General features: G+C 40.9%; 1 protein-coding gene across 2 annotated transcripts in view; it reads right to left on the bottom strand.

Moving 5' to 3' along the window:
- The window catches only part of CLMN (calmin), a 76,334-nt gene that overhangs the window by 14,876 nt on the left and 37,366 nt on the right, over positions 1-24,092 (bottom strand). For both annotated transcript variants that reach the window (XM_063160029.1, XM_063160027.1), the window contains exons 2-7: positions 11,172-11,233; positions 8,123-8,218; positions 6,509-6,592; positions 3,894-3,986; positions 2,450-2,637; positions 500-693 (exon numbers count right to left, since the gene is read on the bottom strand). In XM_063160029.1, the coding sequence (XP_063016099.1) occupies positions 500-693; positions 2,450-2,637; positions 3,894-3,986; positions 6,509-6,592; positions 8,123-8,218; positions 11,172-11,233 (717 nt within the window). The remainder of the gene's footprint in view (positions 1-499; positions 694-2,449; positions 2,638-3,893; positions 3,987-6,508; positions 6,593-8,122; positions 8,219-11,171; positions 11,234-24,092) is intronic.

The following is a 24,092-nucleotide window of genomic DNA, read 5'->3' as shown; positions in this document are numbered from 1 at the left end:
TGGCAAAGGGAAAACTGGGAGATGCAGATGCATTTGAATGGGTATGTCTTCATTTACCTGGTATGGGAGCCTCGTATCGCTCATCCTGGAGCGACATTTAGTCTGCAGCCTCGGTGTTACAGAACACTGCTAATGCACTGAGACACCCCTCAGCACAACAATTGATGCCCTCTATGAGTGCAGATGTCACAAAGCATCTAAGCAGGAACCAGGACCAGCTATAAACATAGCTAAACATAGGCATAGTGTACATAGCTAAAACCACAGTATGATCCTTGACCTCAAGGAGCTTACAAATGACTGGAAGCATACAATTACAAATATGACTGGAAGCATACAATTACAAGCCACTGACCGTTTTTATTTTTCTTCTCAAAAAGCTCAGCACACTGATCCCATCAGCAGCCTAATCACTGTTGGGTTTTTGGTATGTATCACAAGGCAATATTCATTAATTCAGTGTAGACTGAGTGTTACCCAAAAAAGCTGACGTGTTTACCTTCAGGTTCGAGGAGCCGAGGGACACCCAGTTTATTCTGTGCTATGCTGAAAGCATCCTCCAGGTTTTCTCGTGCTGATTTCTCCAGTGCATGCTTCATGTCTACCAAAGTACAATCTATGGCTTTTATGACAGCTAAGAAAGCAAGGCCACTCCTCCAACTACTCGTGAAGTCCTGGACTGCAACGCCATACCTAAACAGAATTACATCCATTTTACATGGGTGGTTTGTTACAAAATCCAAAGTAAAGGCATCATCATTTTCAGACTCCTGAAAGTTAAAACGTAAGGTTGCTGAGTAGCACTTGTCATATTTGAGATATTTTTTTGGATTTCAACATCTAGAAATACATTCAGAAAACACATGGGTTCACAAACTGAATTGGTGTGGCTAATAGCTGACACCAACCTGCTTGTAGGAAGTAGTTAGTCAAAACAAAGCCCTTAAGAATTCAGCAACCACATTTAACATTCACAAAACCAAATGTCTCTGTGATTCCTGTTTTTGTTGCTCTCCAGCATTTTAATGCCATAGCTTGGGAAAAGTTCCAAGATTTAAATATTTAAACACATAAGCATAAATGATTCACATTCCTGTGTACTTGGCCTTCTATAGCAGAAAAACTGCCAAATGCAAATGGTGTCAGCATATGCATAAACCACAAGAGTGTTAGATGCCCAAAGTTTTGGAGGAAAAACAGCCATCAAACTTGCAATGGAATACAGCCCCAAAATAGAAAATTCTGCACAGATCATGAGATAACAGGATTACAATGATGCTATTATGTTTTAAATACTGCAGTTGCATGAATAATTTTCTCTTATTAGATCTTTTCAATTTGCACTCTTTGACTGGGCTGAAAAGTCTGTGGCCTTCACTTCTCAGGTCCTCACTTTCTTTGTTCCACCTATTAATAACCACATCAGCATTAATTTGGACTAAAACTGTACTTCCTCTATGGTCTGCACTGGCAGCAGTGAACTACAGGGGGCAAGTTTATCTGCTCAGCAAGCACCCTTAGCTTCCCTGGAGATAACCAAGGGATGATGCATTCCACAGGACCAAGTATTTAAGATGTAAATTTTTGTCTTCAACACTAGAAAATTTGTGTTCAAAGGCAAGATAAAAATCCAGAGACAAAACCACCAAATATTCAGCTAACCAACCTGTATAGGTAACTTTGACACATACCCTCTTTAATAAAAACTCTCTGCCAGTCACTACTTCAAATAACAATACATGTAAAATACACCCCAAGCATTTGCATGAGCATGAGACATCTTACACTACAGTTTTTTAACCTGTTAGTAACTCTGCCAAGACAAAGCATTTCTACACAAAATGCTTTGGTGAAAGAACCACTTTTTATTAAAGGGGAGAGAGATGTCTTGTGCACTGGAAATCCACTCAAATGTTACAAGTTCAGGAGAAGTGACTTAAATTTCACCCCCTTCCCCTCTTTAATACTGGGGAAGGAGGGACTCTGGTAGGGGCTCTGTCCTTCAAGGCACTCTGGAATACAGAGAGAAGCTTCCTCTGGGCTACTGCTTAATTTAAAAGGCTGCTGATGAAGTCTTTCAGTACATTTATTTTTTCAGTTCACCCCCTGCTTATACCTGACCTTTAATCAGATGTCAAAGAGACTGCATGAAAGCTGGGGTCTGGGGAGTAGAAAATGATCCTGTTTTAAACAGCACCAAGCAGGTTAGTGCAAGTTAACATTTAACACTCAAACTGTGGAGCCAGCAGCGGCCTTCAAGGTCAGATGGCTGCTGTGAACACATGGTCATAGTGAAACACCCCCCTCAGAGACACTGTGCTCCCCAAATTCAACAGCAGAAGAAGCCACAGCACATGGCAACACACCCATGGGGCAGGACAGAGAAAAGAGACTCAGCTTCAGAGGGGCAGGTGGCAAGACACTGTTTTGTTCAAGGTTTTTAGCTTACTTTCTGGTTTTCCTCTGCACCCAGATTAGAAGGGCCCTGATGGCTCTCCGCTGGTCCTTCACTGTAATGGACATGTTTCTCTCCACGCTGGGAGTGCTGGGGGATGTGTCTGATTCTGGACCACTGGGCCCAGAGGACAGGCTGGAGGAGGAGGAGTTCCTGTTGAGGTTGCCTGTAAGCTCCTTAATCTGTAATAAAAGGTGAAATACACAGTGTTCTGCTTTATCACTGGCTGCATCGTGCCCTTGTTTTCATGCAAACTTTAAAGGGATCAGTGCCATAGCTGAATTTTAAGTGATAATAATAAACCTGTTCATTTTAACTCTCAACTTGTATTTACAAGCATGACAGCCAGCAGCAGCCCAGGCAACAGAAAGAGCAAGCTCCCAGTTCAGGCCAAACTGTGCAAATTAAACAAAATGCAAAGAAACATGTCCTTGAAAGAAAAGTTAGTTTAAATGAATTGTTCTCTTCACAGGAATTGCTTGAGTGAAGTATTTTTCATTGAGAAATGGTGACCTGCAGCAGCCCTCCTGTCCTTGACCAGCACTGACTTTTGAGACTCTGCTGCTTTTAGGTCCCCCCACCCCTGTGCCCTCTGCTGCCAGGGTGGCAGGTTCTGGTCACACCATCTTTGCCTGTGAGTCTGCCTGGCCAAACTGTTCTGTGCAGCACTGCTCACCCTCAGGAGCTCAGCCAGGGAGAGAAGCCTCAGTGCAACTTTGAGATCATGTTTTTAACCTTATAGCCATTTTTTAAATCAGACCAAGAGAATGAAAGGGCCTCACAGTCTCATGAGAGTTGCAGAACCCTCCCTCCATCTCTCTCTGTCCATTAGAATTTGGGATTGTCTAGAAGGTAATTTCCAAACTATGGGTAGGTTAGGGAGCAGTTTTAATCTCAGCCTGGGGATAAATCAATTTTCAGGCTCAAATACATGTTATCAGTTCCAGGTCCTTTGAGATCTTTCATATGACCATGTATATCAGTTTGGAATTTTTGCTGTGTTGAGTAAGTCTCCAGAGAACAGTGATTCTAAATGGAATTTCCCACCACATTGGACCAAATCCAGTAAAGGTTATTGAAAATAAACTGTGACCTGGAACCATACCCAGGACATTGGTTCAGTTCCAGGGAATCTGGAACAGAACCCTGAGAAGGCACAGGAAAGAAGGGAAAGTAGTAATCTGAAGCTCTAATTCAGGTCCAAGTTAAATGAGGGTTTAAATTGTCTCCAATTTACATCAAAATAGGTCCAATGAAGTAAAATGAAAGCAGCTGCAAGTATAATATTAGTGTATGTTAGGAGGGGAAAAGCTCAGGTTTAGTATGATTAATTATGTTCTTTAGGATTAAAAACCAATTTAAAAATCAGTATTCAGCTGGAATAGATGGATACCATGAAGACTGATTACTTATGGTTAAAGTATTCAAATTTTATTACCTGAAAAAACAAGATTATATTCCATATTAGTCCAAGTACCAGAGAGGAATTTCCATCTGCTATTTCTGCTGCATCGATGCTAACAAGCTTTACCTGTAGGAGAGATCATAAATTCAGAGCCAAATTCAAAGCAGGAAGGTATATGCAAAAAATGCACTGAGACTACTGATATGTCCCTACCACTGCTGCCACTGACAAAAAAGCAATGCTGCAATCTTGTATTAATGAAAATTTGCCCTGATCACAATCACCCTTCTCCTGGAACTCCTGTCTGAAGCCCCCAGTATAGTCTGCAGAACAGAAGTGAATTCAGTTCTGCATTTTTGGGACTACAAATGCATTTCCTCCATACAAAAATGGAGGAAGATGGGGCCCCCTCCAGTGGACCCCACTCATAAAAAGGAGAGTAATTTCTCATACAAAAATCTAAAATCCTAGTAAGATCTGCTTACTTCTTTTTTTCTATGCATCTCCTTTCTCCTTCCTTATCCCACCTTACACAGCTTGTCACAGAGTTCTGATTAAATCAGTTAGCAACGGATAGGGTTGCCTAATCCAAGCAAACTCTAGACTTTCCCACACTGAGGTTTTTTCCAGCTGATAACACCAGGATGTTATTCTCTCAGACAACACAGATTTGGTTTTGGCAAAGGTCACAGAGGAGGGAGGAGACAAGGAAGCTGTCAGTGCTGCACATGGCACCCAGCAGCCCATTTATCTCCGAGAGTCCCGGACACGCTGAATCACTCAGCAGGGCTCTACCCTGCTGCCCCAGCTCCACAGACACTGCCGGGTTCCACCCACTGGGCTCTAATGTCTAACCCTGAAGCTCCTGGCAGCCAAGGCATTTTGCCAACACTTTCATCACCACCCTTCACTAACCGGTTTGGTTAAGCTGAAAAAAGGAAAGCAAAATGACTTTTTATCTAGTGGTTTGCACAATGTTTTCAGTCTTAGCAAGAAGACACCTCTACTTGTCATATTTCAAGGATCAGATTTCTTGCTAGCTCCAAAGTATTTGGCATGGGGAAACCTTTAGGACTTAGTACATTTGAGTAACAGTTTCTCCAAGATGGGGAGCAAGTCACATTTATCATTTCACTGCTTAGTGTGAGCTCTGCCCTCTTACTGCTGCTTATGTTTGTCACCCAGCCCAGAAGAGATACTCCGCTAGAAGATATTGACTGCTTACTTTTAAGGGAACAAGAAATCCAGAGGAAAGTAGTTTTTAGCACTACTAATTAAAAAGCCACCTGAAATCAAGGTTCCTCCTCCCTAGCCTTGCTGATTGAGGACCTAGTGAGGTCCTGGCAACCAGATGTGCTTCAGCTGCAGCTCTGCCAAGTGCTGGTACCAACAGAGAGAAATAATCTCATCTGCCAGTGGGCCTTAGCTGGATTTGGGTAAAAAGCATCAACTGGGAAACTGTTAAGAAATATGGGAATATGTAAAATATTTCATAGCAGTTCTACAGCAGGACGTGTAGACGTACACATTTAGGGCCAGATCAGCCCCTACTGATGCAGTTTCCATAGGGAGCCTGGAACACCTGGAAGTTACTGGACAACTTCTTGACCTTTCACATCCTCTCCTGGGGAAAAAGGCAAAGGATGTTAAACCTCCCACACCTACAAAGTCACAAGAGATGTGCTGAGACCTCACACCATGCTCATTCCTGCACTGGGGTTTGTAGCAGCTCTCCTGCAAGACAAGGACTGCTGCTGGAGCAGGAGCTAAGCTCAGTGCAGGGAAGCAGCACAGTGACACCAGTTGCTGTTGGAGCATCCTATACAAAGCAGGGTTTTGACACACTGATCCCTGCTCAGCCATAAAGTTTAACCTTACTTGAATCCTTTATAGGAAATAGATCAATATCTGTTTACTCTTTCTGGAGGATCTAAGGATACCATGTATATGAATTGTTACATGGCTGGGGCTTCTCTTGACCCCATTGCTCTCACCAACACACTGGCCACTTCCACAGGGCTTTGGAATAAACCCATCACAGGAGAAAAAGAAGGAATGAATCATTTCCAGCTACAGGGTCTCATCACACTTGGTCATTTATAACTGCAGGAAGTGATGCTGTGTGGTAGTACAACACTCACTATGAGAGGAATTATATCCCTGTAAGGCGTTGATTCCTGGAATTATGCATTTATATCATGTTCCCAGTTTCACTTTCTCTTGCTTTTAACTCATGATCAGCTGCTGCAGCAATCAGTTTACCAGAAAAATACATGATTTCTATAACTGAAAGTACTTCTGAGAAAAGAAAGTCATCTACCATCAGTGTAACTGAAGTAATGCCACTAAGACCCAGATCATAAAACTTACTTGCATTTATTTTTATTTTCTTTTAATATTGGATTCCTGATCCTTTAATCCCATTGAACTTTAACATATAAAATGAGCAAATAGTCCTTGCTTTAGACTCTGTAGGTGTTCTTGTTGTGCATTTTTATGTGGCTTTTCAGCCTTGCTGCTAAGGTAAGTCACAGCCTCCTGAGCAGTACACTTCTCTTGTATATATGCAGCACATCAGATTAGCAACAATTAAAACTTGCAGCACACATCAAGAGAAAATATTAAGACCAGTCTTTGAAAATACTCACGTTACTGTCCTCCAAGAACTTAAGTGCTTTGGCTATGTTGTTCAAACGAAAAATGCGATGGGTTGAAGATTTGTATTCGTGCATCTAGAAAAAAGAATTGCCACACTGTTTTTAAAACTGGTGGAATCATTCACCACATCATACAAAGCTTAAAAGCACTGAGGCAAAATAAAGCTAAGGAAATCTATCTATGAAAAATTATTGCCATTTTTGTGAGCAGTAGAATGCTTCAACTACACAAGTGTAGCAAAACAGGGTGAGCAACCAGCTTTCCTGCTCCCCAGATGTTACCACTCTCTTGGGCCTGCCACATTGATTATTCGTGTAGTCACTCCCCAGCCATGTTCAGTCACAGGAACAGATTTGTCTGAAAATTCATAATAAAAGATTTTCTTTTGTCTTGAATTAAATGAAATTATCCTAATTAGGAAGCATGAGCAGTTTTAATAGCAGGCACAGGCAGGTGGGAGGCAAAAACCTTCACTTTGGGAGAAATGAAAGATTTTGCATGCCTGTCTCCCTGCAATTCCACTTTGACACAGTATTTTTAACCCATATGTGCAGAAACAGCTAACAAGAAATGCAGCCAGTTGACTTTACCCCCTTCTCTCACCTCCTCCCTGACCTGTGGAAGCATAGCCTAGGGTTTACCATGATGTATCTCCCCCTTCAATTCATTTCGAGCCTGTAAGAATGCACGTAGAGACACTGCTACTTCTGCTGCAGCTCTGCCATCCTTCAAGAATATTTTAAAATATCCTTGACTCTGAATGTGTGAGCACTCATTCAGGGGCATTTCTGCTGCAGGCTGTGCAGGTGGGCAGTCACTACAGAGCATCACCAGGTGCATCTGCAGTGGTGAGACACCTGCTCTTCTTACCCAAGTATGGAGAGCTCTGATGACAAGATTGATGGAGAAAGAAAACATTAAAGTCAACTGGGCATTTATGTTTGCATTGGGTGTTCCATTTCTGGTATGTGGAACTTTACACAGCTCTTACAAAGAAAGGAGGAGAGAAGAAGTTTCTGATTAGTAAAACTTTGCCCTGTTGATTTAGACCGTATTAGTAAGACTAATGAAACCTGAGTCAGGATACCAGAATGAAACTCAGGTTTCATTAGTCTTACTAATATGGTCTAAATCAATGAATTTAATTCATTGATTCATCTAAGCAATGAATGAAACTCAGACCTACAGCAGGCATCAGAAAAGCTACTGAGTGTCATAATGATCTTAGACAAAATAGAAAACAGAATTTAGGGATTAAAAAAATGATACAGCAAATATGTGTTTTCTTGGTAATGTAACTTGGGTAATCTCCAAATGGAATGTGTGAGCATTAAAGTATTAAAGCCTTAAAAACCCTCAGGGCTAGGAACATTAACACTGATCACACACCATTTACACCTCATTGTCATATTTCCTTGAAATCTACCTTGTAGCTCAGGGCACCCACCTGTAACATAAGGAAATTACAACAACGTTGCTGAAATTCTTACTACATTATACAAGACATGGGACCAAATTCACCCTTATTCCTTGGATATCCAGGCACTGTTGCTTGTAACATACCCAGCTCCTAGGTATGGAGGCTTCTCTCTCTCTGTACATACCAGCTTTTGTCCTGACAGGACTTCCAGGAGTGCCATCAAGATTTTGCCATCTTGTATATCAATAAACAAGTCTTTCACTTTCAAAGGAGGCTTGCACTGCGAAGAAAAGAAACCAGGTAGTTTTTAAAACACTGCTTTTTGATAAACCATCATGATTTCAGAGAGATGGTGTTGGAGAATTTTGCTCAGACATGGCTTGAAGGAAAAAAGGCCATGAAAATATACAGCTGATGGAAAAGTAAAAGGCTGCTGTAAGCAGCTAATTCTCACAGCCTGTTTCTGTAAACAACAAAAGTTCTCAGGCATGTTTATGTAAACAGCAGAAGTTCTCAGGTTGTTTTTAATAACAAGTAAATATCTTGTCCTTGGATAAGTTTTGGGAAAGCAAAAGTTGACAAACATGGAGGCCTTGAGAACTTTCATATCAGGGTGAGAACACAAATCTTGGTTCCAATAACAAACCACAGGTATTGAAAACAAAAGGAGGGGTTAATGTGTAATCTGTGACCTATGATGAGCTCGGATATTGCAATATGCATGAGCTTAATTAACACCACTATAAAAGTGTGTGAGTGAGATCAATAAATTGGAGTTCGATGCTGGATCAACAAAGATGGGTCGTCTCCCTTCACTTCAATAGATGGAAGGAGAATTTTACAAAAGAGAGATACAAGAAGTAAATCATAGCCTGCTGTAAGAGACAGCTGATTGTTCTTCACATTGGTGGCAATTCTGACCTATGAATGTTGGAGCTAAAACTGAAATCAGACAAGGACTGATTCAGGATTTCCCATAACAGACTCTAACCCTAAATACTCTGCCTGAGAAATAACTACCCAGGCCTTGGGTGCTGATCCCTTAGACTAAGACATGTCCAGCAGAAGCAAATACCACTTTGTGCAGAAATAAGCCCATGATCCAGCCAGCCACAATGTCCCTTCTCATGTGAAAGTCTTCTGGTGGTGCCATTCTGTCTCCCAGCATTTTCTACTAACTTTAAAAAGCAACTTCTTGTATTGTGTCTCTCTTTTCTCAGCAAACTCCTCCAAAGGGAACCATCTCCTCACTTCACTTCAGTGTTGGTAGATGTGTGCACTTAAGGCACACAGCCAAGCTCAGCCCTTAGGGGTAGTCCCAGCTGCAGCAATTGCTGTCTGCTCAGTGAGTGCCACTCACTCACGTGTCCCTAAAGAGCCCAATCTTTTCATCTTTGGTGGGGCAATGCACTTCTGTTTGATTCAGCACTGCTCCTGGCAAACTGGGACCATGCATTTTCATCCGTGGTCTTTAATCTAGCCTAAAGAGACTAAACAATGCTCCATGAAAGAAAGCAAAGTATCTTTCCTTTCAAAATTAAATAACTTATCTGAAAGACTAAATCCCAAACACTTTCTATTCTTTCAGTACTTAAAGCAAGAACAAACAGAACTCAGAAATTCAGACTACTCCAAATTATCCCATGATCAGCAGAGCCAGATCCTCTCAAGAGATGATCCAAGTGGGATCACACTAAAAGTTTCCTGAAGAAGTACAAGAAGACTTCATTGCTGCCTCTGAAAAAGAGAACCCACTCTGTAAGAAGTCCCTCTTTGAGGATAAAGGCAGTGAGTGAGTCTCCTCAGAGAATCACCTGAAATTAGAGACAGCTCCAGTGAAGTTGTCATTGTTTACATGGTTATGTTTATTACGCCACTTCCAGGAAATGCATTAATAAAACAAAAGGCTTTCACCCTTTCTTCACAAGAGCATTTTTATTTGTTGAATCAGAGAGGAAAAAAAATTTGTATGCACTCCAGAGAAATCTGACCTGCCCACAAAGGTTCTAAGACTTCATATGCCTGGCACACCAGAATTAACAGCACCCTTTCAGCCTTTTTCCTTCAGTAAATCAAAGACCTTCTTTGCAGTCACATATTTGACAACCCTTTCTGACAAGTTCCAAACCTGCAGTTAGTTTAAAGCCCTAGAGCCTGATTCACAAAGGCATCATGTAACACTGTCTTCATTCTGAGAGGCCCTTGGGAGCAATTGCTAGTCAAAACATTTCCAACTGGCCTTATTCTGATTTTCCAGTGAGATTTAGGAGGATCCCTTTATGCCTTCAAAAACACTCACTGCAAAGTAGTGGACTTAAGCAACTATAAATGTGATGCCTTTCTTCTAAAACCCTTTACTTTACTGTGTCTGGAGTGCAATCACTTTTCAAGAACTACTAAACTGAGAGTCAGCCCAAGCCTAGTCCCACTCTGTACTTTTTTGAAATTTAGCTGCACATACTAAAGCATTGTGAAGCTCAATCACCAGTCTGAGTAGATCAGGAAGCTGGTCTCATTCCTTGATCCTGCACTAAGCATTGCTGCTGTCTCAGTAATATTAGGATTTTTTTTTTCTCTTTTCAATCTAAACATCAAAAAAAAAAATTCTCTGCATGACAAACTACTCAGGAGAGGTAGTACTTATCTACTATCAATAAGAACAGTATCTTAGGTTTAAGAGCCATACTATGGTGCCATTAAGAAACAATTACAACTTAAAGATATGATGTCCAAACATTAGCTCTCTGATGTAAGTGGATGTGTGAAGATCCCATCATATTGCCCCCAATAACATGACTGATAAGGAATTACTGTTTTCCATCTTCAGATCTGGGATGAAGGCAGGTTCTGAAGAACAGCTTTCTTTAGCCATGATTCCTTAGATGTTCAAACTTCCAGTTCAGGGAAGAACACAGACATCATCTCAGAGCCTCAACCATATTTGATTTTAAGTGGGTGCATTCTGTGGGAAAATTCTACCCTCATGGTAACAGGCAATGGCATTAAAGATTTAAATGCAACTGAGATGATAAAAGCCAGTCAAGCTTTCATTGTGCCTGGAGATGAAGTTTAATTAATATAGAAACAGGCTTTGAACTTCCACTCATTCTCCCCCAAAATGTGCACAGATGTCAACTTTGTTTCCAAAATTTAACTACTTTAGAGGAGTTAACTGCAATCTGTCTATGGCTATGTCCTTGTATCACAATATCAAGACTGTTTGTCAGTCTTACCTTTCCCAAGTGCAGGTTTATCCATCTGGTAAAGGTCCTCTTCTGGACATTTTCACGTTCAACTGGAAATATCAGAAACAAAAAACAGCACTTAACTTTCCAGAAGAGGGAAAACTGGAAGTAAATTTCAAAAACTGATGCACAAAAGAGTTAGAATTCATGAGAACTTGGTGAATAAAATGAATATTTTCTAAGTCAGGAGATATAAGGTCCAATTTCAGTGTTTTGTCCAATTTCAGTGTTTTATTCAATTTCTTTGACCAGACATGAGCTGTACACTTGTAGATGCATTTAAAAGGCAGGAGGAAGGAATTTCTTAGTTTTGCAATCTTCAGCATTCAGCTTCTGCGAGGTGAACATTTATGTGCTGTGCACAGTTCTCCAGTGTTGTCTCTCTCTGAGCTTGACCCTTCTGTGTCAATTTATAGGATTATTGCTCTGACACCCTCATGCAAATTGGGCTGGCGTGGATTCCAATATATTTGCATGCACAGGGAAACAGGACCAACACAGCAATTTTGTCTTCATTCTTATGAATGGAAAAGCCTCATGAAATCCCATCTTCCCAGTCTCCTAACCAGTGATTTAGAATAAAAATTCCAAGTCCCCAGGCTGAAGAATCATTTTATTTATATTGCAATACGACTAGGAGTGCTTGTGCTCACCAGAACTGTGCTGTGCAAACAGCTCTTGGGCCAGCTGAAGAGTTTTTAATCACATCTGCCATTTCCTGAATCCATTTCCATAGTGAACTATGGCAAGAGTGTAAGGAGAATCATATTACTGACCAGCTTTCATTTACCTTCTAATATAAAAGAGTAAACCATATATTTAATATAAATGAAGTAGAATGTCAAAGCAATATTTCACTTTAAAGACAATTATTCTCAAGTGGTTACCAAGTTTCACTTGAATTAAGGAAATCTGGCAATTTATGAACAAAACCCATTAAAACTAGTTATATGCTAGTATTTCAATTTACTCATAGAGCATATCAAATATATTTTAAAACCATTTTGTGTTTCTTCAGCCCTACAAAAACAGCTAACCTATCTACTGGGAAATCACATTCTGAAAAAGTCTGGGTTGCTTTTATTGGTCAGACTGATTACAGGCCAAGCAGTAGCTTCTGTAAATCAAATTTTAATATTGTTCTTTTTGATCATTTGAACCAAAGGGTCACAGCCTCTAATCATGTGTATAACTGTTTTCCTTATTTTGATGCAGTGGAATAGAGCTTTTCAGCATGAAGTACATCTGTCACTGATGTCCATTCAGGTCTTTTAAGTCATCTTATTCCATAAAACCTGATTTTCTCCAGGATTGGTTACAAAAAGTTATTACCCTTTAAGTGCTATAGAAAACATAGAAAATGCCAAACTAATTATTGCTGTTGGCTTTTCTTTTACAATATCTTAGAAGAATGTGCAAAGATTTGAAACAGCTCTCTCCAAATGAAACTGTAAATTATATTAGGACTCCGGAGTGTCTGTAAAAAACACCCACAGCATTTACCACCTACAAATCTCAAAGTACAATAAAGTGAGAGATGTGTCATATTTCTTGGGCTTTGCTTTCTTCAGTACCTCAGCTTCAGAACTGGGTTTCCATGCACTCACTCCCACAGCCAGGGCTGAGCAGCAAGAAGTGCTGTGTGTCACCCAGGGTGTAACTTCAACAACCGAGCTGATAAAATTAACCTTTGACAGTGGGTGGAGATTAAGCCAGAATTATTCCCAGATATGCTTCTTTCTGTTCAAATACAGGTGTACAGAACGGGCAGAGGAGCTAGCAGTAGGCAGCAGGGCACCCATGAAACTTGTGCAAAATGTTGAGGAATGCTTGGATGGGCAGCAGTGCCAGGCTTCAGAAAAGAAAAAGGAGACCTTATCAAATGGGCTGGATACACAGATTTCCAATGTCAACCAGAATCAAAAAGGAAACACAGAAAGGTTCACAGAAGCAAATGCAGTGTTTTCTGGTCTCATCAGAGGCTTGGTTTCTTGTCATATTTTTCACCAGTCACTTTGGCAACCTTCACTTTCAGTGTAAATAAAGATGCAAAAGAGAGCTGTGTTTATTTACAGATCATCCATAAAACTGAGCACACACTGGCTCCTAATTTTGCTGCAGAAATTCTGCCATGATGCAAATCAGGAGTTGCACATATGCCTCAAAGGATGGGTAAGCCAAGCTGGTATTACTGCTTTGGGAAGCTCACACACCAAACATTAAAAAAAGGCACATTCAGGAAAGCACTTGCATACATAGACAGGTTTCTGAGGTGAATTTGTCTCTATGGCAAACAGCTTCTTTCCAGGAAGTGATGACCCCAGAACGGGCACTATTTGATTCCGTAAAATTCTGAAGCAACAGTAACTGGAAGGGGAAGAGGAAAGGAGAGGAAATGTGTTTATAAAATCCCTAAGGCATACAACCCCCTAATGCAGTCCATATGCTGGATGGCAGATTTAATGGGAAAAGTTCAGCACAGGTATTTACTGGTGTGTGCCTTTAACTGCTATTCTGCTCCCGCACTGGGGACCTCCCAGTTTCAGTACAGCCCCTCCTCCCACAATCCTTTCATTTAAGACGATTGTAGAGACTCTATAAACTTTATGCAGTTTCTATAAATTAAATGGAATCTTTTTTTCTCCTTCACACCTAATATTATATGAAAGTGAAGAAAATCATTCAAGTCCAAAGTTCCTATACTTACGTATATAGTTTACTGAAACTGCACTGTGTTTACTGGGCAGCTAGAGAGCAATAACACTATTATAAAATAATAATTACACCCACCATATGGCTGGCCCCTAAACAAATCCTATACTAGGAAAGAAGGATGCCTGCTGTGAGGGTTGAATTGAAAAATGTAATGTTGGAAGGTAAAAAGTCAGGAATTGCCTTTTTGATTCAGCTCAGACCTTGATATAAGAGAAAAATTATAGATACAAATTCTGACCACTCACAGAAGCTGGGTCTTCCACACTCTTCCAGTAAGGAGGGTGTAAGAGGCACAGTGTTTGTATCAAAGTGCATAGGTAGGGCACTGACAGGCATTAACTGCAATAATTTAGAGGGAAAGAAGCCAGTGGAGAGGAAAAAGGTGTACTGTTAGGATTGGGTGTACCCTACTGTATAACCCCACAGTTCTCTGCCCCACAGCTGTGTCCTGGAGGACAGCAGAATTTGGCAGAATTTGGCTCAGCCCCAGTAACTGCACCCGAGTCAGTATTCCATATTCACAAAGATATATTGCTTCATAAAATCTTATGGCAAAGGCAACTAATTCCTCAAAGAGTAAAACTAAGCTAGTTCAAAAACCACTTGGGCAAAATTCAAGGTTAAGCTGCAATGCACAAGGGAGTTCTGCTGCTTTCCTGTGTGGCACTATTTCCTTCCCCATCAGTCTAGAAATTCCATGGGCATTTGCTAACGCCATTTCTCCCCCTCCCAAATGTCCTCAAAGGTCACTACTGTTTGCATCACCTGCAGGAAGCCAATCCCTAAGAGCCTCTATGTTCAACAGCAAATTGGAGATAGCAAATATTGATTTGCTTTAAATGCTATTTATTCTGTTGTTGTAGAACCAGTTATGAACAATCCTCTGAGGCACACCACCATGGGGCTGGGCACTTCAAGGAGCTATGAAACATGGAAGCTGATTTGAGTAGAACACTTGTCAGTGTATAATTACATAGTTTCAGGAAACTGCTTGATTTGCATGTATGGATATTACTCCCAAAGCAAAGCAGAAGGTCACTTAAATTTGCTTCCAAACCTATTAGCATTTCATCTAGGATATCATCATCAAATGATGTTAAAACCTTCACAACAGGCCAGGCTGGCTTGTAGATCCACTTACAACTTACCTTCCAGACATCTTGCCAAGTTCCAGTTTTGTAATTAGCACAAAATCCACCTTCCTTCTTTCTACCACAAGCTCAGCCTCTATAGATACACTCCCTATCAACAAGAAGCAAGTCTTCCAGATGGAAATGCTGGTGTTGGCCATCAAACTGTGACAGAGGATGCTTTAACCACCCTTGGCTGCAGAGGCAATAACCTGCCAGGGTAATCTCCCCATATTCACTTGTAAGTACCCAGTGGCCACCACAGAACCAGTTCACAATGTGCATGGCTCTGGATGTATCCCAGCATTTGCCAATGTCTTTGATCAGGAGAAAATGACACTTTTTATTACACAACAAAAATAGATGGGGAAATGTATGATAATTAAATACTACACCCTAACTCCAAAGTGGAACATGGTTCAGACACCCTAAGTCTTGGGAAATGCAAATTCCTCTTCCTCTGCCTTCCTCACCCCCAAACTCACGTTCATAGAGTTAAGCAATCAATCAGTCTCTAATGAACACACATTGAACAATCCACGTTTGAACTCCAGGCCACTAAATAAAATGAGAACTAGATTTAAACTGGGTGTTCCTGCACCATGACACAGCTTAGGTATTTCTGATTACTAGAACATACTAACAGACCTGAATACTTCTTTCTCTGCAAACAGTGTTCACAAAAGAAGCCAGACTGACATCTTAGAAAATGGATTTTACCTAAAAATGCTCATTTGAGATGATGATAGATGCAAATAATTGCCTACAGGCAAATAAAGACCAGGCCATTAGTTAGAGTACGTGGTCAGGCACTGGATGCAGGATGCTGATGACAGATACCGGATACAGACAATCCATGGGGAGTACAGATCCTTGTCCAAGAGACCTTCTACTGTTCAAACACAATACATGGCACAAAGTTCAGGTGCACAGCCAGAGGACAGAGCACATGGAAGCAACACATCTGGCATGGGGAGGATGATTAAAGGTGTACTGCAACAGAAGGAAAAAGGGGGGTGAGCAGGAGAGACTGGGTGCGGGGGTAGCAACTGACGGCAAAAAAACTGGGGAGTTTAAATGTGTAAAGTAGGGCAGGGAAAAGTGCAATTAAATTTTGTACTTTTGTTTCATGACAACACAGAGTTACATTAAACACATTGAACTACGAATGCTCAGAGACATAATTTCTATTAAATGTTTTCACAAGAGGATGAAAAAACAGCTCAAAACATTCCGCTCGTGTATGTGGTGCAGTCCAGCAACACTGCTCTGTGAACACTCAGTACTTGCATATAAAAATCTCCATATTTGTAGGAGTGTAAATTTTAAAGGCATAATCAAAATATAAGGAAAAATGTTAGCCAAATTGCCCACAAAATTAATTTTATAAGCTTATGAATTCCTGTGAATTCTATATTTTCCTTGTGCTTAAGAAATCCCCAAACAGCTTAGAAGATTAATATAAATTTTCTGTTTGATCTATACAGGGGTTGGAGGCTTTATTGTGTACCATATGCCAATTTGATGTAATCTGGAGCACATGAAATATTAAATCTTAAAAACCCTGGTTTTCTAAAGCAAACATTAACTACACAATATAACATGAGTCCGCTCTCAAGTTACCTCTTATGAACAGGGCCTCTAAGCCCTCCAGATGAAGTTGTTAAGTTAATTGTTTGTTGAAACTGACCCATTTATTAGGGTCCTTATTAAATTTCTATGGCAGGTGTTGAAAGCTTGAGGCTTTTTCATTCCATCAAAGTTGCAGACTCCAAGTCTTATTGGTTCAAAATTCTTTAAAACTCAGGTTGGTGCTGTAGAACACAAACATTGTAAGATCCCAAGCATTACATTTTCATTAGCTGCAGCTAAACAGGTTTCTTTTGGACTTCAGTGTCTGGTTATAGCAAAATATTTACTGCTGCAATTGGTATATTAAGATTACCAGAAAAATGCTACAAGATGAATATGAGATTTCTAAAAAACTCTTAGTGCTTCAATCCTCATAATGTCTGAGACAGATGTTTCTCTTGCCAAAGAATTAGATGAATTTACTTGTAAATTCTATTGGGCTTTGGAAGAGAAATCCTACATAAAATATTACTATTAAGCTGATCAAAATAGCTTCCAATAAGAGGGATTTATATTTTCCCTTGAAAACTAATTTAGTAATGGCAGATGGTAAAGATTCCCCTCCATGTACCCTTCAACCACAAAGCAAACATCTTTGTTCACATTACTCTTTATATACATGGGAAATGTTATTGAACGGAATAACAAAATTTCTCATTTACATACCAGGAATGTTATGAAATAAAATCTGACAAGGTTAAAAAAGAGAAATGCAATTCTGTTCTGAACACTGAATGAAACAGACATCAGTGGATACTGTGAAGATTGCTGGACCCAAATAAAGTATTAACTAGGTTAAATTCACCAGGTTTGATATTGATCTAAAAAGTGACTTAAGTGTTGATCCAGCAAGGGGTTTCCAGGCTGTGCAGAGCACCTCTTGTGGTTTGTTACACACTGTTCAAGGACCATAACACCTCCTTCTGTGTATGAAATAAAACAGGATTTGCTGTTACCAGCAGGTGCCATTAGGAGAAATGCAACAAGAACCAATAACGTTGTGGTTCAAGAGTTGTTCCTCACCCAGAGTTCATGATGTTCCAGGGCTGCTTGCTGCACTGGTACTGGCTTCTCCAAGTGGTTCACCTCCTGGGACTGAGGTCCCCAGCTCTGCAGTGGGCAAAATATCCTACCCCTGTCACTGCTGGCATAGTGAACTCTGCTTTAAAGCACAATGCTTAACTTCAATTTCAACCTCTTGCACCTTTTCTACTACTTGAGTATATTCAGTCAGATTCTCTGTACTTGCTCAAAAATAAAATCAGGAGCACCTCTCTGAAACTAACAAAATCATAGTTGCCACGTTCAACCAGGTACCAGTTAGCACTACCGTCTTATCAGTTAGAGAAATGGCTCTTGAATAAAGCTCACATTGACATGGTTTTACCAGCACAGACCTTTCCCTCCCACATGGAGAAGGAGGTCCCACAGCCATATCAGCATCTGTATCAGTATTCTATGTATCACTTCTAAGTGATCCCTGGAAAGATCTCCATTCTCATCTTGAGAATGAAAAATACATCATCCTCCAGAAACCATCCCACATTGAGCAAGTAAGGGTTAGTCACAGAGTCCAGTCCATTCCGTCTCCACTTTGCATTTACCTTTACTTGTTATGGCAAACCGAGAAACCTTTGAAGCATTCCTTATTCTTCACATTTTTGCATTTCTAGAGAGGAAAAAAAATCCTTTTGGCTGGTTAACTTTGTTGAGACATCAAAATCTGAAATGCAATAAGATAGTCTGCTATACATCATATCTGATGACAGTGCTAAAGCCTGAATAATTTGAGATGAGCAAAGAAGCCAAACAAAATCTGCATTATGTGTCAGGGATATTTCTTGACACTCAGAATCAGATGAGAACTACATGTGCCCAGAGTCCCACTGTTTCCTATATTTGTCAGTTAATGTTAACAGGTTGGTGTTTAGCTGTATTTTTATGCATTTGAAACTGTTGTAATGAAATCTGCGAGTAGAATGAAGAAAACACAGGAGCAGGGGACTGGCAACACAGAAGAGTCCCAGGCAGTTTCCTGAGCTTCTTTAGACAAATCAGTCTTTAACTTTCCCTGTTATTAACCAGGATCTTTAAAGCACCACAGGATGGTACAGAAAGGCTAAGAAGACAACTGCCAGAGACATATCATCTTTGGAATTTGCCTTTACCTGGAGGAAACTTAAAAGACAGTAATTTCATTTTCTAAAATCAGGTAAGGAAAGGCAACCATGAACATGTCACAGAACTACCTTGCAAAAGCCCTGAAATCACAAAGAATTGTTTGTTGGGGTGCTGGTGGTTCTGGATTTCTCTTTTCTGCATCCCCCACTGCCCCCAGACAACTCGAGATTACCTGGCCAATACATCATCCAAACCAAGGAATGCTTACAAAGCCTTCTGGACACCACAGAACTAGAAGAGGTTCAGAAGTAAAAGTTAGTTATATATTTGCAGAACTGAAAGACAGTGTTAAAAGCCAGAAAGAGTAACCCAGTGCAGGGACCACCAAAACCTACTGGTGTGCTCAAGAAATGCAGCGACCTCATATGGATTTGCAGAACCCAGAGCCACACTGCCTACTGCCTCTGTCCCACTCATTCTTCCTTTTAATGCCTCTTATCAAAGCCAATAAGCAGCACAGAAGAAACAGAGAGAGGAGCATGGTAATCAGGTGAATATTAGAGACATGCAGAAATACATGCAACTCTAAGAGCAAAAGATTGAAGAGATTTATGGAGATTAATATTTACTAGAGAAAAATCCTCTGGCTTTGGAGGAATAAGCAGATGCTTTGTTCATTGTGGGCCAGACATATGATCTGAAGTAGAGGGTACAAACCTCTTTTGGAGGGACAGAGAGGAACACAAAACCAAAAACAGTGTAAGAGGTGGGAGCTACACTATATAAGGTGCTGTATTGCAGTGCAAGGCAGCCACCATTCAAAAATGGATGAAGGCAGACCACAGGCTGCCAAAGTTAGGTTAAAATGGATAAAAAGCTGAACTACAGTAGAAATCCTTTTTAAGATGCATTTTATAAAATCCAAGAGCCTAGCATACTCAGTATGCAGCACCAGTACATACACCTGAGGAGTTGCCATTTGACTGAAATGACCCGTTGGGAGGTATTCTAACTCAAGAGAGTTACTCCTGCTTTTCTAGAAAGGGTGGCAGCCACAGAAGAAGTAACAGGCAGACTAAGGATGGCAAAATTCTAAGTGTTCAGTGAAGTTAACCATGCAGTCTCCCCCTCAAGATCCCAAGCCTGGCCCCTCTAGCACTAACACAGGCTGTGTGGGCAGCACAGCAGAAAGCCTGGTCCCCTCTGTACCCTGGTGAGCACTGCTGCAGGTAGCACAGGGAATTGTGAGCTCAAAGTCCTGAGTATTATTCAAAAGTGAGCAGAGAAATTACTTTTCTGAAATCAGCAGCAGTCTTTACTTTGCTCCAGCAGGCTCTAAGACCAGGTTATAATGTATGAACATAGTTCAGAAATAATATTGGCACAGATTACCAATTAATCAAAACTGGAAGGTGTCAGACAAAATCTTGGACTGGGTTTGGATTAAGGCCGGCAGTAACACTCAGAATCCCAGTTCTCCCTGAGTCTCACAGAATGTGGAAATGCAGCCCTCAAGTGACTCACTGATGCTCTTGATGAAGCTCCACATTTTTAGTTATGTGCCTGAAGGCAGGCTTGAACAAATCTGCCAGGATGAAAACCCAAGGAAGAGCAATGTGTGTATGAGCTCTCTTGTTCTGAGGATCCAACAGTAAAATAGAACCATTTTATGGCATTAAACCAATGCCATCAAAAGCCACAGCACAGTGAGCTGTAGACACTTCATGCATCTTCAACACTGACACTGACATGCCTCCTCACTTTGCTATTAAATAGCTCACCTGTAGCTTCCAAGATAGCCACCACCTCTCTACCTTGCTAATTTCTGCAACTATTTTCCAAATTTCAAATGAGAACATGGCAGGAACCATGAAAATTCACACTCTATCCTCCATAGCCAAAACATGAAACATCCACTCAGAAGGAAAGGCAAACATAAAAAAATTTGGATTTTAGTGCCAAGCAAGCATCTGTGTTGTTTATGGACATTTCCAAAAACAAAATCTACCAGAGAGACATTCCTCATGTACAATTTTGCCCATAGCAAGAAAATCTTTCAATTACTACATAACTATACTGTGTGTTTGCACTGTACATAACTATACTCTGTGTTTGCACTGTACCTTTAACCTCATCAGCTCTGTCATCCTCCTTTTCAGACTTTTTCATCCCTGGGGACAAGACACAGCAGTGTCTTCTCTTACAAAGAAGTAAATGGAGGCAGCAAGAACTTCAGGGACCAATTATCACACATGCAACAAGCCCTTCCTTTAATACAACCTGCAGTGCTCACATGGCATCATCACATCTTTCCAAAAGCCAAGTTTAAAATTAAAAAAAAAAAAAACCAAACTGATGGAAAGAACAGGTATTTTGTTGCTTTGATCTGTGTCCAGCATGTGTAATTATCCCTCCTGAGATGTGTTGAATAGATACACTTCACAACGGGACCTAAGCCATCTATTTGTTTTATTAGCTTGTACTCAGAAGAATTTAATCTGATATTCCAGAGAAAGGCAGACCTTCCAATATATGTCATAGTCCCTAGCAGAGAAATTTTGGCATGGGAGGGAGGGCCAGCACAAGGGCAGGGTCAAGCCACATTTTGGCAGCAGAGCTGGCCCAGTGTGTACAGCAGCCCTTGGCCCAAGAGCACTTACCATTACAAATACTATCCCATGAGCTCACTCTTGCTCCCCTTGTTGCATTGCCTTGCATCTCACTGCAAGCCCTACCAACAGGATTATGGCTAGTGCATGTTCCTCCTGGTTTTTTATCCATTTGCCATATCAAATAAGGAATGTTGTGCAATGGGAATAATGCAGAGCATGAGGGCTGACAGCATTCCTGCTGCTGGAGGAGTCAGAAGAGCTCTAATCAGTCAGCTTCTGTTCTGCCTCTTTTTCCTCTCTCTGACAGGCACACCTGGCAATTCCAGCCCAGAGGAATGCTGGTATGTGCTGGATATGCTTATATGGTGATACTTCCATCTTCTTTAGGCCTCCAGTTACCTTTAGAGCTGGAACATGCATGCTCCCCAACAGGAAAAAAATCAGCACATTAGCCTCTGTTTTTCTTCAACCATAGGAAATTGGATGGATGGATGGATGGATGGATGGATGGATGGATGGATGGATGGATGGATGGATGGATGGATGGACAGCCAAAGAGGACACTGATGCTGTCAGGACTACACACTCCAGTTCCTTATGGAAAACCATAAAATAGGAAAAGATACCAAAACCATAAGGAAGGCTGCACTGCACACAGACCCTGGTGTCTGAACACCTTGTCACCAGCACTGAGATGAGGTGAGCTGGTACCAGCACGGGCACTGGCAGTGTGGGTGAATGGGATGACAAAATCTCCTCACTCAGGCCCTGCCTGTGCTCAAACCAGAGATTTCAAAGCTGTTTTAAGCCTGTTTGTATATGACTTGTACAAGATTCTTTCATAAGAAGGCCAGGTATCTCACAGAGCTGTGTCAGAGCCAGGACAGAGCCATTCTGCCTATTCTGCCTTTGCATGTGCTTCCAGCTGAGAAGGTTTTGCAGATGGTCATGGTCCTGTGCCTTGCCTGGCTGATGCCATCCAGCAACGGCTTCGTTGTGAGAGCCTGGTTTTACGTTGAGAACCTTAACTCTTGTGAGGAGTTTGTACTCTTTACAGCTGTATGAAATGACTTAAAACAAACAAAACATTTCAGAAATATGAACCATGACTCATGGATTTTGAGAGCCAGAGTTCACATATCCCCATTGTGTGTCATTTTGAGATCATGGAAAGACATTATTAAGTACTCCAAGGACTCTGGCAGGCTTGAAGTGTGCATGGCAATGAGCACCATCAAAGCACTTGCAGCACCCATAGTAAACGCAAAGTCAGACCAGAGAGTTGAGTAATCATGACTAAAACATGATCATACAGTCAGCTCCCCTCAGGATTAGAAACAAAATGAAATCTTCATGGAGAAAAAAAAATAATCAGGAATGCAACAACCTGATTGCAGCCTCTTGCATGGCAACAGGGAAACACCAAGTCTTTAAGCAGATGCTACTTTGAAACTGAGGTATCATTAAAAAAAAAAAAAAAATTAATCTCAATGCAAAACAGCATTTAGACTCTGCTACAAAATATTGCTGGGAAGGTCATGGATACCAGAGTATGACCTGTATCAAAAAATCCTATGTAAGGTATGTCAAGGAGAAGGCTCAAAATCTTAAATGCCTGTGGGAATTCCTTTCAGGCCTCAGGTAAATTTTCATGCTCTGTGCTTCTCATCTGTAACAGTGCGATCATTCAAGCTTTGAAGCTAACTTGAAACTGAACCCACAAACACTGACAGCAAAGTCAGGCCCTAATGTTTAGTAAATAAGGAATTCACAGGATTACTTTCATCATTCATCTATCCAACAACACCAAAACTGCTGATCAATAACATCATTTGCCCAGCCACGGAAGGAATGCCAACAGGAGCTGATACACCAGTGTGCATCTCCTGTGCTGGCTTTGTTTGCACCTGTATATTGACCCCAGTGCAGTAAAGTTGTAAAGACAGAAACACCTTTTACCTACTAACCCTGGAAGTTACTGATACTGGAAGTAACAGAGGAGGAAATGTTACAACTGAACTTCATCACCAGGCTATTCCTCCCTTGCTCACCAACGTGACATTCATAAGAAAGTCACCAGAAATGTCAGGATGGGAATTTTGTTTTAGTGTAACTGCACAGACACTTTTCATGGTTACCCTTTAGTTTATTTTTTCCATTAATAATTTTGACTGCAATTTAGCTGTAAGAATGGCTTTGAAAATATACCTTCTCTATTTCAATTTATTTCTACAGCTGCAGAATTACATTGTTTAACATTTCTTTCTTAAGTGGATTTCCTTTGGCTTTGGCTCCCATTTAATAAAGTGACGAGTTTACTCAAAACAGCCTTTGCAGTTTCAGTGGATTAGTAGGGTAAAGCCTAACTTGATTGAAAAATAACTTTGCTCCATGTTGCTTTACTGCCAGTCAGCTCACACTATTGCCTACAGCTGCATCTGGCTGACAGACCAGTAATTTCACTTTTTGTTTGTTTTCAAATGGTCAGCAACAGCCACACCAGTGACATGAACACTCTTCATTTTCTGTGGTGTGTGCAGAGTAGGTGGGAATCCTCTAAGTGGAGACACATTGTCAGGAGAGGGCTTTGCTGCTCTGCTGGAGATCAGCAGCTGATAAATAAAAGAAAGTATGCACGGACCGAAGACAGCAATGCAATTACTTACAATTCCATGCCAGATGAAACACGTGGGTGGCAA

This window comes from Melospiza melodia, chromosome 6 (assembly GCF_035770615.1).
Source record: "Melospiza melodia melodia isolate bMelMel2 chromosome 6, bMelMel2.pri, whole genome shotgun sequence".
Classification (NCBI taxonomy): Eukaryota; Metazoa; Chordata; class Aves; order Passeriformes; family Passerellidae; genus Melospiza; species Melospiza melodia.
This window is presented reverse-complemented; position numbering and strand designations above follow the sequence as displayed.